This window comes from Cydia pomonella, chromosome 2 (genome assembly GCF_033807575.1).
Source record: "Cydia pomonella isolate Wapato2018A chromosome 2, ilCydPomo1, whole genome shotgun sequence".
Taxonomy (NCBI): Eukaryota; Metazoa; Arthropoda; class Insecta; order Lepidoptera; family Tortricidae; genus Cydia; species Cydia pomonella.
This window is the reverse complement of record NC_084704.1, coordinates 19,536,319-19,553,611: the sequence shown is the minus strand read 5'-3', so window position 1 is coordinate 19,553,611 and position 17,293 is coordinate 19,536,319. Positions and strand designations below refer to the sequence as shown.

Genomic DNA, 17,293 nt, shown 5'->3' with positions numbered 1-17,293 from the left:
AGACGGACATGACGAATCTATAAGGGTTCCGTTTTTTGCCATTTGGCTACGGAACCCTAAAAATGGTAATTTGTTAATTTCTTCTAAACCGCAACACCGGTTGTTATGAATTATGATACTTTGTACACTGGTTATAAATACCCTAATGCATATGTACATTTCGGCTTTGTCCAATGGCTAGGGACACACTGTATAAAAGAGTATAATCGGATAATCGCACCAACCAATTTTAAGCACTTAAGAAAAGGTAAACCAAACTAACTTGTTTTATTCATTGAAACAACCACGATTAGGTTAAGATTACTGTGCAGTGCGGAAGCCTTGCCCTCGTATAATTCAGTTAATGGACGTTACCCTATCAGACGACAGCTGAAAATATCTCCCCAGTCGTGCACTATACGCGACGGTGGCCGGTCGGTGAACGCTCGGCTCGCAGTCATCCCTCCGACGCACAGCGATAACGACCGCGATGCGTTCCCTCGTATACATCGCTGCCGCGCTGTCGCTTTCTAACTATGTCTACTCGGCACGTATTCTTGGGTTGTTCCCTCATACAGGCAAGAGTCACCAAATGGTCTTCGAGCCTTTGCTAAAAACTCTCGCCGAGCGCGGACACGATGTAACCACGGTGTCTTTTTTTCCACTGAAAAACCCACCAGCTAATTACACCGATGTCAGCCTAGAAGGTATCGCTCGACTTGGAGTGGAAACGATAGACTTACAAATATATGAAAACCCGCCCGGTTTTATGAAATATTTGGGTGTGGATGTAGAGCGGATGGTGAAGCAAGCAATGGAGTTTGCGCCGCTGGCTGATATGGCTTTAAGTGTTTGTCGGAAACTAGTGGACTGGCCAGCCTTAACAAGTGCCTTAAAAAAGGATTACGACTTAGTGTTAGTTGAGAACTTTAACAGTGATTGTATGCTAGGTTTAGTCCACGTTTACGGTATAAAAGCCCTATTGTGGCTCTTTTGTCAAGTGGAGTGATGCCGTGGTCGCCAGGACGAATTGGCCTGGCTGATAACCCGTCGTACGTCCCTACTATCAGCACTTCATTTATCGATAAAATGACTTTTATTGAACGCCTGGAGAATACATTGTTACAACTTTATTTCAAGTGGTGGTATAGATATGAAATCCAGGTGAAAGAACAGGAGATTATAGAAAAGCATTTCGACAGGAAGATAACAGATTTGTCGGATCTGGGGAAGAATATATCTTTGATGTTGTTGAATACTTTTCACGGTTTGAACGGAGCAAGGCCACTCTTACCTGGGGTGGTGGAAGTCGGCGGTATGCATTTGGACCAAAATAAGAAAACAATACCACCGGTAAGTAATATTTTAAATATGTACTTAAACACTTTTACCAAAATGTAGATAAGAAAACTTAATCCTTTAATTAAAGAGAGGAGAAGATTAATCTTCATCTTAACATTTCAGTTTGCTAGAAATGACTTGGATAATTCAATTAAGTTGCTTTGCTAGAAAAAAGTTACCTACTTATTATAGTAGTAGTAGGTAACTGAGGGCCTACCGTGAACACAGAAGTTCGCCAGTTGCGCGCATCTTTCTCTTTTACTCCAATTAAGGCGTAATTGGAGCCGCATGCGAGTGCCGATGCATGTTTGCAGTAAGTAGGTAGATTTTGCACATCTTGCATTACTTGTATCACAATCTGATACCTCGTACACATATTGGGCTAACGGAGACCACCTCATAGAAGAAGTGACGCGTTAGAGGGAGCAAGACAAGCCAGATATTGCTATTTTGCTATTGGTCGTATTGTTTTTTTTTTACATATAGGAATATAGGTACACCTGCACCTCCTATGTGGTTCCGTGTACATGTACAAATGTGATTTATATGTTCTCGATTTGAAACATACAATTAAATAACGTTTCTGTAACAAAAGAAAATTTAGCTCATTTCCATTTTTAATTCTAGCCTATTGGTTCATAAACTTACGTAAGTGGGTACTTAAGTATTAATTAATGAAACAATCGCCCATAAGAGTCATAAGTTATCACATGCTTACCATACAACTTTACCGATAAGGTTCACGTTTTAGTGTTCGTATTCCCATTTTCATGATTCTCAATGGTAGGAGAGCCCAAGAAGGTATTTTTGGAGTTAATCGAGCGCGTCAGATTAACATAAGGGTGTTAACCTTGCATCCTGTTGAGTACCTCCACCATATATGAGTCCTTAAAACAGCGGGGCGCGTCCAAGACAGCCCAATAGAAAAAATCGATAGTCAAAAAACTCAAGCCCGTCAGATTAAGATATAGTGGATTTATTAAATAAATAAATATTATAGGACATTATTACACAAATTGACTAAGTCCCACAGTAAGCTCAATAAGGCTTGTGGATTTATTACTTGTTAAAAAGTGTCCATTTCTAGAATCTGACGATTTCAGCGATCCATAAGCAAGTGGCAAGGTCACAAAGTTGCATAAAAAAGTTATCTTGACTTACACGAGTGCCGTCAATTTTTTTAAGGAAATAATACAAGAATAACGAAATAAGAAAAATATGCCGATTTGCAGAAGCCGAAGTAGCAAAGATCGTTTTTGAAGTTAAGAAAGTGTAATAAAATTATTTCTGGTTAGTGATATTTAGACTGAATCTCATATTGACGACACAGTGGATCTAGTTGATAATATATGCAATATAACAATATTTTAAAAGTATTTCAACAAATTAAATTATTTTCAGAAAATATTTTAATTTGTTTTTATTTCAAGTAGAAACACTACTATATAAATTATAAACTGAAATAAATGTCATATATTAAGAAAAAGTGACCAAGGCCTCCAGTGCCCCAGACTGGAATCGAACCAGCGTCCTCTGCTATCGCGGCAGGTGCCTGAGCCTCTCGGGCACCGGGGTCACGGCGGCATTGGTCGAATTTTTCCAAGTAAGCATATGCATTTCTTACCGAAGGCTTACAGCGCCCCCTAGCCATCCCTAAGGTAGAACAGTATGGTCCATACCTTCTAACTGGATCAACTCAAGTGATACCGAGCTAGTGAGAGAGATGGCGCTGCCAATCAATACTATTAGAAGTATTAGAACAAATTCAATTATTTTCAGAAAATGTTTTAATTTGTTTTTATTTCAAGTAGAAACACTATACTATATAAATTATAAACAGAAATAAATGTCATATACTAAGAAAAAGTGACCAAGGCCTGCAGTGCCCCAAGCTGGAATCGAACCAGCATCCTCTGCTATGAAGGAGAGGATACCTCACGTGTATTTTTTCTACAGTGAACGAAACTAAGAAAAAATATCTACCACATGAGTAGATACTTTTTCTCGGTATCTTCACTTCGCACTTCAAAATAGCGAGTCTATTTCACGAAAATAACATCACATACATAACGAAAGTATAATAATGAACAAGATTTACTATATACAATACTATTTATCTTAAAATTAGGTCGAACGAAATAGTTTCAAAAAAATACACACACGTATCACCAAAGGGGAGGGGGGTATAAAAAAGTGATTTGTGCACAAGCCCTAAGTCTCTACGACACTCGTAACTGCAAATTTAGTATCTCTGGTTCCCCTGCTACAATATAAAGGGACGAAGATTCCGCATTGGTAATATAGAGTGTCATTAATAACAGCGTAAGCGCCGACCGCCATAAGGTACCTCTACCCGTGGAACGTCACAAATGATAACAAGAAGGATCCCAATTGTTCACTAGCGAAAGAGTGGACTGTATGTCGAAAAAAAGGGGCAGAAAGTATATTATTAAGGCGTAACTGAACACCAATCAAGTAGGTATTTGAAGAGCGCTACGAATAGTAGAAAGTAATTTAAAATAAAGAATTGCCATAACGATGTTAATGATAAGAATAAGAGTCCCTGATTAGTTATAACTATTTCACACCAATCATGTTTTACCGTCATATCGTACTTTAAAGAATAAACGAAATGAAATAAGTATATTTATTATTTAACTAGCAATTAATGTAACCCATAGGTAGACCTTTAAAACTAGCATATGCACTGTGTTTTTATTACATTCCGTTAACCTCGGGGCACTTATACTCGGGTTGCCACCCATATTATATTATAAAATAAAGTATATACTTACTACTATATTTTAGTCACTTATATATTATACAAAAACGATATAGTACGAAAAATACTATATTTTCATCACTAAAGAAAGGGCCGGGTACCAATATAGTAAAGACCCCTATAATGGAACAGGCACCAGTAATGGGATGGTATAGACAAATCCTGTAAAACAAGTATTTACTATCACTTTTTAATCGCTGGCAACATCTTACCATAAACAAGAGCCAAAGAGCTGCTTAAGTTTAATTTTTCATTGATATTTGTTAGTTTGAAAACTTTGAAAATGAGTGGCGCCATATATCCCATGACTGGAGCAAAAAACCAGTTTTCATTGGTTAATAATATTGAAACCAATTATAGTAGCTTTCATTAAATAGTACATAGAAACATAAAGGACGAATTGGACATTCAACTTATAAAGCGTAAAGCGGTAGAAATTTTACAGGTGTTGGTGAAATATCAAAAATACTCCAAATTTTCTTTTAAATGTCCCATGATTGGTGCCGTTAACATACAAATGTCCCCGATATCGCATCGTAGAGTCAGACCAAGATAAGTTGGCAGAGATTTTGAGAGCCCAGACAGCGCAAATGTTATTTTAAACGTCAAACATCTACGAAATTATTACGTTTACTTAACACTTCCACAAGCTCATATTAAAATCGCTACCAACTTAGCTTAGTCTGACTGTATGGACTTGGATTTTTAAACGCCTCAAATCGGTGTCTTATTATTTTTTCAATTTTCCCAGTAAATACTTTTTTTTTTCAATATTTTGTCAAAAATACTTTTTTTCCAAGCCAAGTATATTTGAGGAAACTAAATGACATAGTTAATTTAATACAATAATTACCTGTTAACTTTTGTATGAGTTCTACATTTCCTGCTACCCAAAGGTTGTCTGGAAGAGATCGCTTTTTAGCGATAAGACCGCTTGTTGTTACCTTGTCATTTAAATTTTATTTGTAGTTTTACATATATATATATATATATATATATATATATATATATATATATATATATATATATATATATATATAATTGGTGCAATAATGAATATTTACTTAATTTTCGAATTTATATCTATATACATATATATATTTTTTAAGGTCAAAAAAGTAAATTAATGCTACATATTCCAATACGACGCGCACATACAAGAACTCCTTTACTGTCCATGCCGTTAAGTTATGGAACGAGATTCCGGTGTCCATGAGGCAATCCCAATCTGTAGCATCACTCAAGGAGAAGCTTAAAAAATTGTGGCTTTCCGATACTTTGGTTACGACTTCCTAGTTCCATTGAGTACTTCTACTTTTTTAATTTCCTTTACTTTTCTGGTTCGAATTCATATCTATTTATATTATATATTGAATATTTATTTATTTTTATTATATATATATCTAGAACAAATGCTACAAGAACTGCGCTCCAGAACTGGTATTATAGATGTGGGTGTTAAGGCCGCTAAGCTTAAGTGGGGTTGGGCAGGACACGTCTGCCGTATGCACCCGGATCGGTAGGCTAAATTGGCTACCGAATGGACACCGCAGATTAGCCGGGGCAGAGGCAGACCAAAAAAGAGATGGCGGGATAACCTCGACGCTTATTGCAGAGACTGGCGGGAACATACTTCAAACCGTGATGAGTGGCGGAAAAAACGGGAGGCCTTTGCCCAGCAGTGGGACACAAAATAGGCTATCAATCGCTGTAGGCTATAATAAAAAAAAAGTATATATATGTATGCATTATTTTATGGTTATTTTTCTATCTATGTATATTTGTATTCAAAACGTGCATTTCATTAATTTCACTGATTGTACACTTTTGTTTGTTTGTCATTCATTCACCGTTACTTCTGTTTTACTCATTTCCTCAAAGGTTAACTGGAAGAGATCCCATACAGGGATAAGTTCGCCTTTGTTGTATTTAATTTACTCTGTAACTGTGTTTTTCGTGTTTTTATTTCTATGTATAATAAAGTATATACATACATACATACATATTGCATTGTTGTAACACGGGTATTATATTCAACTAGACCAAACAATTGAAAACTATGACATATCAATGTAATTTCGAACATCGATCGTCCCTACCGCGAAACATGAATACCTATTGAAATTTCGTTACCTGCCTCTCTATCGCTCGAATATGCAAGACATTTACCCCCTTATTCATATACGTGTACTAAAGTTACGATGCCGCTGATCATCATTTGTCCCTTTCCGACGTATTAGTATGATGGAAAGGGACAAACGATGATCAGCGGCATCGTAACTTTAGTACACGTTTATGAATAAGGGGGTTAGATTCCCCCCTAAGGGGGTTAGGTTGGGTCCCCGTAGGTCTTCCGAGATAGTACTTGCGTTTAGTAAGTAACCCCCTTATTCATAAACGTGTTCTAAAGTTACGATGCCGGTAATAATCGTTTGTCCCTTTCCATCATACCGATACGTCGGAAAGGGACAAACGATTATTAGCGGCATCGTAACCTTAGTACACGTTTATGAATAAGGGGGTTAATGTTTAAGTTAACACTAAACACTTAAGGCAAGTGTACACAGTCGTAGGGGCCTTATCAGATAACAATAAATAATAGACTATCTCCAAAATGGAGTTAATTAGGATACCTGTGTTTTTGGGAAAGTAACTTAATTTAAGCTCAGCAATGCATCCTTGAAAATAACGGAGTTCAAAAATAACATGGTGTACTTATAATGTGAAATGTAACTTTAAACTAAAAAAACTTATTATAGGTGCGATGCATTATGCAAGTCACGGAGCACCACACGTGTCCATATTGTCAGGGAGCCGGCCGCGGAAGCACCGGAATTTGACACCCCTCGGCCAAAACTAGGTATACCTATTCATATTCCTTTGCAAAGGTTCAGCCGGAACGCTCACCACAAAATTAATTAAAATAAAATTTAAGTAGCAATAATACAACTGTTACGTAAGTCCTAAGTACGATACTTGGTTACCTTTTTCATACTACGGCGCATCGACTGTGCATTGTGCAGTGAATCAATATTGAACTTGAACTAAGTTCAAATAACCTCAGCTACCGCTAGGGTTACCAACCCGTACAATACAATGTGTCTCTCCCTCTGGACATAGATGAATAGGACGTGTCAATTTCCTAACCTACGTAAAAAGTCTCATTCCAAACGCCGCCAAGAGAAATTACTGATTTACGATTTAATACTTCGGAACAGCCTGTGAGTATGTAGACACGGTAATTAAAGAGTATTTTAACTTGATAAACCTCTTTGAACCGCAAAACCCAGGCACTCCACTCCACAGTAAGGCTTTTCTTTTTAACCGACTTCAAGATTTCAAAAGGAGGTTATCAATTCGGTGAGAATGTTTTTTTTTTAATGTTTGTTACTTCATAACTCCGTCATTTCTGAACCGATTTTGAAAATTATATTTTTGTTTCAATCTATATATATATAGATTGAAACAAAAATATTATATTATATATATATACATATATACAGATTGGCCCCGTTTTTGTCACAACTCAGTTCTGATGATGGGATCCATGAGGAATCGAGGGAACTCTTCAAATGTGAAAAGCATACATATAGTGATTTTTGTATTTTTATCAACAAATCAAGCATTTACATTTAAAAAGTGACATTTAATGAAGTGGAACTGCTGATGATGATCAGAATGGAACTCTTCAACGACACATAGTTCACGTTTGGCGATTTGTCCTCTTCGCTGTGTTTGTCAAGCAAATTAGATTTTTAAGACAAATTTTTGACAAGTTCTAGTTCTGACGATGGGGTCCACGAATCGAGGGAACTCCTCAAATGTTAAAAGGCATACATATAGTGATCTTAGTATTTTCATCATCAAATCAAGAATTTACATTTGTAGAAGTGACATTTGATGAAGAAGAATGGAACTCTTCAACATGTTATCTTCGCATGTTTGTGAAGCAGTAAGGTTTTCAAGGTACATTTTAGTCAAGCTTGAGTTTTGATGATGGATTACATGAGGAATTGAGGGTACTTCTCAACTCTTTTGAGCAAACTTATAGCCATTTTTAATATTAATTCATGCCATTTTTAATATAATTTATTTTAAATATAGTCGAATACCCTATTGCGGGTATTTTACCAGTCTTTTTAATTTCAATGTATGAAATCAAAAATCTAAAAAGTCTTTCTTTCACCGTTCTCCCTCATTGAAGTCGGTTTTTTTTTTTACTATCAAGCTTGACACTGTCATGTCACTAGTGTCACTTTAATCTTATCGTTATTATGAACGACCAATAGCTCAGTATGCTCCTATTTATTGATGATCTATTTGAATTAATTTATCTTCTGAGAAGGAAATCTACTCGGAATCTTGTTCAATGTCCAGAGAGTAGAGACACGGTTGTATATCTAATAAAGTATTGTACTATATTTTAACCTGGTGTAATATACACATTTAAGAAACAAGTACCTGGGCGACCGAGCTTTGCTCGGTTATAACTATTTACTCGTATTGTAATATGGTGGTGTATAGGTGATAATCTTAAATACATTTTTTTACTAAATTAAACTTGTCTAAAACAATAAAAATTAAAAAAAATATATAAACTTGAACATACATAAAAAAAATAAAAATCAAAAGTTAGCCACCGGGCGAGATTCGAAACCGTAACACTCGTTTCTAGCAGTCCGCGTCTTAACCCGCTGGACCAGACGGACAGTGGCCGGCAACACTAAATTAGCGACCATATTCTGCGTCGAAAGAAAAACGCATGAAAACTCGAAAATACGCGTTTTCCCAAACATAAGACTAATCTAGATCGATTGTATACCCCCAAAAACCCCCATATACCAAATTTCAGCGAAATCGTTAGAGCCGTTTTCGAGATCACAGAAATATATATATACAAACATTACTATATTTCAGGGAAACAGACGGGAAACGGGAACCTACGCGGCCAGATTTGTTTTTTTGAGGGACTTGAAACTTTGGAGGTCACACCGTTAGAAAACAAGAAATATATTTACAAATGTGTGTCACACGCCTGATTGAGCATACTTTTCGCTTATTTTAAACATTCTCTTCCACAATACTATATTTTCTTTTAGTGTACTATATTTTTAAATAAGTAGGTAATTATGAAAAATACTATATCGCACTCAAAAAGTGTTAGCAACCCTAGCTACCGCCAGCACCGTTTACATTTACGCGCGCGTATAACGATAACGGACCAAACATTCATCGGTTTCTTGTTAGATGTATGAGCTAAACTGGCCTTGACAATAGCAGTAATGGTTCTTCTTAGTTATTTCGATCAATGATATATTTCCACTTGCAAGCAAAAGCAATTTCGACTTGTTCCGGGAACGACTGATGACATATACCGATAATAGACCACCTTCATATTATATAGCTAGTTTGTAATAAAAAAATATGCCGTAGACATGACATCTAAATCATCTTAGCGAATTTTAGACCTAAAGGCCGACTTTGAGCATTTCAGTGGTACTTTATATTAGAATATGGCGGTTAATTACGTCTAAGTTCTTGCTATATCGCGTGGGATTAGTCCAACATACCTTGCAGCAATATAATTGTATATAATTACAAATAAATTAAGTGTCTAGTATAAACCCATACCCTAATAAAACCTATTTACATTTTAAAGTAGGTAGGTAGTTATTACTTTCAGTTTCACCATACTAGACCATAGCTACGTTAGCCAACGGTACTTGCGGATTTAACGCTCTAGTTTGTGTACTAGGTATTATTACTACGTAGTACGCACGTTTTTGCCTTTGCATTACTGGTTTGGTCTGGTCCTTTAACGTCCTAAAATAACCTTAATACTATATATACTTATATACAAGTTAACAATCAAGATTATACTAGATTAGTCTATCAATCTCTTCGTAAGTATTACGTGTATTACGCTGTCAAAATCTTTCGGATCCCTCGCGGACACTGTGTATTAAGTAGGTAGGTACTTACAAACAACATTTGTTACAATTCAGCTCAATTTTATTGCACATGTAGTTTTTATGTTAAGAATTTCTCTGCTCGTAAAGTATCATACCTAAATATTCCTAAATGCAACTGCAGATATATAATATAGCAATAATAATATTAATATAATATTGTCCTTTTGTCGCAAAAGTGACAAAAGGATAATTTCGGCGTTCGCTTACACACCTATGTCAGCTGGTCTCCGACAGATCTTATCTTCGATACTACATAGTTATATTGTTGACAAGTGCGTTCCTTTCCTATTTATACACTTTAGCACAATTGACTTCGGGATGTCTGGTTCAATTGGGTTGGATTACCTACCTACTCGTACTTGTTGAATACGTGGTCTGGTGGCCTACTCGTGAAGTGAAACCGGTAAAGGTACTTACCTAATCAGTTTTCCGAAACGATACAGTACTTACCTTTCAGTATTAATGTGACTTTCCACGAGAAACGGTACCTTATGAAGGTTTCTAGTTTTGAAGATATTAAAGTTTTGTAAAATAATTTTTAAGAAAAAAAACCGACTTCAATGAGGGAGACCGGTGAAAGAACGATTATTGTTTATTTTAGATTTCATGCAATGAAACTAAAAAGACAGCGTCCTACGCCTAATTATGTAAAAAAGGAGGTAACATGAATTTTTTGCCACTGCACCCACTGTGACATTGACACATTTCAGATTTGCCTTATGGTTGACTGGTAAGATACTAGCAATAGGGTATTCGACTGTATTTAAGATAAAGTATTTCACACCATGCAAGAAATAAAGCACCAGATATTTATTAAAAAAAACTAAATAGCATAGAAATATGAAAATATGCCTTGAAAACCTAACTGTTTGGCAAAGAGAACCAATTGCCAAACGTGAACTATGCATCATTGAAGAGTTCCGTTCTGTTCATCATTAGCAGTTCCACTTCATCAAATGTCACTGCTACAAATGTAAATACTTGATTTGTTAATGAAAATAACACTATATATATATACCTTTAACATTTGAGGAGTTCTCTCGATTCCTCATGGACCCCATCGTCAGAACTCGAACTTGGCAAAAATTTGTCTTGAAAATCTAATTTACTTGACAAACACAGCGAAGAGGAGAAATCGCCAAACGTGTACTATGCGTCGTTGAAGAGTTCCATTCTGATCATCATCAGCAATTTCACTTCACAAAAATCACTATATGTATGCCTTTCACATTTGAAGAGTTCCCTCGATTCCTCATGGATCCCATCGTCAGAACTGAGTTTTGATAAAAACGGGACCAATCTGTATATAATATAAATTCAAACAAAAAAATAATTTTCAAATCGGTTCAGAAATGACGGAGTTATGGAGTAACAAACATAAAAAAAAAAAACATACAACCGAATTTATAACCTCCTCTTTTGAAATCTTGAAGTCGGTTATACTCGTATCGATAACACAAGATCAACCCTTCTAAATGGTGCAGTTACGGAGACATTTTTTTTAAATTATTTTCTTATATGAGCACCTTTACGGAAGAGATGTTTTAAGTTTAGCCACCTAAAAAACTATGTTGCCAAAGTAAGTTACATAGTTTCTGTACTACAAATCGAAACCTTAGATATCGACTGATTTATGTGCATACTGACCAATTTCTTTAAAATAAAGGTTTTGTTTCATTTTCACGATTAATTGCAATATTTTCAATGAGTGTTAAATGTATCTACACTAATTTATCGATACTGAGAGAAAGTTGAAGCAAAATAAATACCAATTTAGAGGTGAAAATGTAATTTCTGACATTTTCGTGTAAAATCAGTTCTGATGATGGGATCCATGAGGAATCGAGAGAACTCTTCAAATGTGAAAGGCATACATATAGTGATTTTTGTATTTTCTGTAACAAATCAAGCATTTACATTTAAAAAAGTGACATTTGATGAAGTGGAACTGCTGATGATGATCAGAATGGAACTCTTCAACGACGCATAGTACACGTTTGGCGATTTCTCCTCTTCGCTGTGTTTGTTAAGTAAATTAAATTTTCAAAACAAATTTATTTTTGTCAAGTTCGAGTTCTGACGATGGGGTCCATGAGGAATCAAGGGAACTCTTCAAATATGAAAGGCATACATATAGTGATTTTTGTATTTTCTTTGACAAACCAAGCATTTACATTTAAAAAAGTGATATTTGATGAAGTCGAACTGCTGTCACTGCTGATGATGATCAGAATGGAACTCTTCAACGACGCATAGTACACATTTGGCGATTTCTCCTCTTCGCTGTGTTTGTCAAGTAAATTAGATTTTCAAGACAAATTTTTGTCAGGTTCGAGTTCTGACGATGGGGTCCATGAGGACTCGAGGGAACTCCTCAAATTTAAAGGCATATATATATATAGTGATCCTAGTATTTTCATTAACAAATCAACTATTTACATTTATAGAAGTGATATTTGATGAAGTGGAACTGCTGATGATGAACAGAACGGAACTCTTCAATGATGCATAGTTCACGTTTGGCAATTTGTTCTCTTTGCCACGCAGTTAGGTTTTCAAGGCATATTTTTATATTATTATCCTATTTAGTTTTTTTTTTAATAATTATCTGGTGCTTTATTTCATGCATGGTGTGAATTAATTTATCTTAAATACAGTCGAATACCCTATTGCGGGTATCTTACCAGTCAACCATAGGGCAAATCTGAAATGTGTCAAGGTGGATGCAGTGGCAAAAAAAAACATGTTACCTTCGTTTCTACATAATAAGGCGTAGGACGCTGTCTTTTTAATTTCATTGTATGAAATCCAAAATCAACAATAATCGTTCTTACACCGGTCTCCCTCATTGAAGTCGGTTTTCGTTTCTTAAAAATTATTTTTTGTACCTAGATTACTGGGATATGCATATGCATAATTCCATACCAACCATAAAGTACCTTTACCCATGGTACGTCACATTTGCTCATTAAATCAGATGAAAGCAAAGCTTAAATCTACTTACTTATAAATGAAGTACCTATCTAAATGAGCTATTCTAATATATGTAAAAATGAAAGGAAAAAAAAATACGGCTGAAAATTTTGCTGGAAGGAAAAAAATGTATTAATGTGATGAATATTATGGACGATGATGGTTGACACGTTGGCGAATGATACCTAAATTTTGAACCGTTTATTTAAACAGCCCGTCAAAAGGCTTTTAGAATTTTGAGGAAATGTAGTATGCGGATCACAGATCTTTAACAAATGGCAAAACAAAAATATGACACAAAAATACACAAGAAATAATTAGCTGGTTATACAAATTGAAACTAGAAAAACTAACGTTAAAATTTAAAATATTTCTTTCTTGAAGTTCAGGGGAAACAGGGTAAAGGGGACAAATGTGGAAGCACACGCAAGGGTACCGGCAGCTGGATTCAAGTTTACTTGTGTAGCATGGATGACGCACAAGTTGGCGACTTCAAACAGGCCGACGAGGTAAGCCTTACTCGCTTCCTGGCGCGCGTATCGCAGCAGACCGGGCGATAACGATGAGGTTTCTTCACTTCACCACTGCTTAGCGCCAACCTGCGCACGGCTTTGGTGACCAACTGTTTACGAGGAGCCTCTCCTCTTCGGACGCCGATTTACGCGCGCCTTGGTAGCCAACTGTTACGAGGAGTCTCTCCACTCGTGGATTTACGCGCACTTAAAAAGCCTTCGTGTTAACTATCAAACTGGCTATAAATTGCAAAACTGGTTAAAAATGACCCGGGAACACAAACGACTTCTCCACTCCAAATTCACAAAACCATCTGCCCAAAAATCAACTTCAATCTTCTCTTTTTCGAATATTCCATAAAAAAATAAATTCACAATAAGCGCAAATATGCACTTAATTTGTTAGAAACGGCCAGGAATTATACGAAGAAGACGTTTTTTGCGTTTTTGCTATAAGCGCCATCTAATCATCAACGCCTGAATTATGAAACCGCATAGAGAGACAACAGAAAGAGAACTGAGCAAGTTGGCAGCTAGTCACTGGAGAAGTTCAAAAATAAACCGACAGATGTTGATTATGTAGCAATTTTGCTACACTATGTACTGAATACCTTTTACTATGAGGCCGACCCCGAAATCACGAAAAAAATCTGCTGTTCCTTAGAAATCATTGACATATGATTCACTGAAACGTAAGTTAAATTTTATTTACGTTTTCTAGGTTGGCCCCAAAGTAAGAGCTGTTCGGTATAACCTATTTATTCACCCCTCAGAGTATGGTCAGACATAACAAACACACTCTGTATTAACTCTATTAGGTGGAGCCATTTTTACTTTCTCATTCGCAAACTCTGCAATAACACCATTTTATTAAATAAAAACGATACCTTATTCACTATGCGTAAAAACTAAAATCAAATCAATATCTATACAGATAGTGATCTACGCTAGGTAGAGGAATTATAGTTGTTACCTTACCAACGGGTTAAAAAATAGTAATCGATCATTATAGTATTATAGTATACGGGAACCGGAGATTCTAAGTTTGGAGTTACTCGAGAGTCGTAAAATAGAAACCTATTGGATTCGTAAGATCAGATGATAGGAAGAATAAAAGGATATATAATGTTTAGATGCAAGCTTGAACCTAGTGAACTTTTAAAAATGCGAAATAAAACGCTATCTTGAAATACTCAAACGTGTCGGATTCTTATACAGAAGGTTTGGGTTTATTTACTCTAAACTGGTAGTGAGGTGTGCAATAAAGAGTATTGTATTGTCCCATCAGTTGTGTTAAATCGAAATCTGACGATAACTTTGAGGAGTATATCTTAATTCTGACACTTAGACTTATTATTTTCAATTATTCAAGACAATTTTCAAAATTCTTATATTACATACTTTTTTATGCGTAAAAAGTAAACAAAATTGAACGACGCATTCTAGATATATCGTAGTTTTATTTTAATATTTTGCTGGAATAATAATCAATTTTTTGATCTCGAGGAGCTTAATGATAATAAAAAGCCATACTTTAAGCTCGAAGAGCCCAAAAGTTCTGAATGAGTAAACTTTGGAACGGTTCCAACTCGAAAATAACGGGACGTTTCAGAAATGGCCTGCAGGGGTCAAACATTTTCTAATTTTTTAATCGTTTTCCTCATCTGAGGAAGTATCGTTGTATTGCACATCAACTAGTTCTATTGGGTCGTCAATAATAGATTCAGCTTCCATATCAGTTACAAGAAATAATGATTACACTTTAGTAAAAATCGTCCGCGTTCGAGTAAGTCAAGGTATTTTTTTTGTAACTTTGTGACGGCACCACTCGCTAACGGTTCGCTGAAATCATCAGATTATTGAAATAGACACTTTTCAACAAGTAATTAATCCACTATAGATGCTTTAATCGGACGCGCTCGAGTATTTCTAACGCTCCATTTTTAGGGTTCCGTACCCAAAGGGTCAAACGGGACCCTATTACTGAGACTTCGCTGTCCGTCCGTCCGTCCGTCTGTCACCAGGCTGTATCTGATGAACCGTGATAGCTAGACAGTTGAAATTTTTACAGAGGATGTATTTCTGTTGCCGCTTTAACAACAAATACTAAAATCAGAATAAAATAAATAATTAAGGGGGGCTCCCATACAACAAACATATTTTCTTGCCGTTTTTATAAATAATGGTACGGAACCCTTCGTGCGCGAGTCCGACTCGCTCTTGCCCGGTTTTTTTTTTACTAATTTGATGTGCTGTCTTGAACGCGCGAACCTGTTTTAAGGACTCATATGGTGGAGGTACTCAACATGATGCAAGGAATCCTCCTTATGTTAATCTGCCGCGCTCCAGTAACTCCCAAAAACTCCCTCGTGACTCCCCTACCATTAGGACTGGTCGTTATCAAAGTAGGTAAGTCATTGTATCTCTACATAACAATATTTTACTTTTTTAAATCACATTTTGATTAGTTAATGAGCATAGAAATTAGCCACGCTTGTAATGTGCATTAATTACAGTATTTTATTACTTACATTTAACATGGTTATTTAGATAAAAATGTTTGCAGGTGGCGGTTTATCATGTTCCTATTTGTAATCGATTATTTTAATGTGTAATTGTATGAACCATCATATATTAGGTATGACGAATTAAAATAGTGATAGTTAATCCGATAATGGTTACGGTTTCAACGGGTCTGTGTCTCATCGAATTTGGAATTAATTGGAAAACTGTTTTTTATGCGAATTAAACAATTATTATAATTAATTTTGTACGACGTAGCGTTATTCCAATCGTGTTGAGCCGTATAAAAATATGACAATCAATTTTATCCGGCTGGGTCTGGTCTGTTGGATATTCCTGGTACTGCAACTACATAGGAGTATGTTTGAAAATGGGGTATTGCTTAGGGCATATGGTTTTAGTGTCGGTTTAGTAGTCGCTTTTAGGAGACTTTTCGTTTAACTATTGTATTTTTCCTTGTTATGTTCTTATGGCTGAGGAGAAAAGTTGTATGTGCCACACAAAACCATTTATACAAGCTTTTATTTAGTTTCACCTGTCCCGTTGTCTGTCGGCCTGTAAACAAATCTTGCAAGTTAAAGGGTCTAGCCGCAATCCTATAGTGAAACTGCCCCTGGCTAAAATGTATACCTTTCTTAGAAACGTTAATTGGTCTTATTATAAGATATCATTTTACAATATTTCAAGCCTGGAATCCCCTTGGTTTGGATAAAAAAAAATATATAAAATCTTTTTTAATTTTTCTAAGCTAAACTAATGGTTAGATTTCTTTGTAATTCGGATTATACATGGCACTAATAGCAATACATTTAAAAAATATATATCAAGGTTCTAACCTATTTACAAAGGCCTAAAAAAATATTTTTGTTTTTTTTTTTTTTATTTACAAGAGGGCGACAACCTCAATTTTTAGGTATTTAATGCACAATACAATGTTGTATGAAATATATTTTTTTTCATAAAAATCCATCTGTGGCAACAAGATAAAAATGTCTTACTAATGCAGGCAATTCGTCTTACGACCATAAATCGTAAAATACAGATACATTCTCGGCATATGTCTAAGGAGGTATATAGATGCTTCATAAAGTATGATGGCAAAAAGAGGGGAGTAGAAGCAATCGATCAATATTGTTGTGAATGTGCGAATGGGTTAAGAACAGTAGGTTGTTGTTCACATGTAGCGGCAATTATATATTACTTGTCGTATG

General features: G+C 35.7%; 1 protein-coding gene across 1 annotated transcript in view; it reads left to right on the top strand.

The window, feature by feature from the left end:
- The first annotated feature begins 207 nt into the window (after window positions 1-207).
- Window positions 208-17,293, top strand: part of LOC133534603 (UDP-glycosyltransferase UGT5-like) — a 36,419-nt gene continuing 19,333 nt past the window's right edge. The window contains 2 exon segments of the mRNA XM_061873786.1: window positions 208-947; window positions 950-1,332. Coding sequence (XP_061729770.1) covers window positions 470-947; window positions 950-1,332 — 861 coding nt within the window. The 5' untranslated portion in view covers window positions 208-469.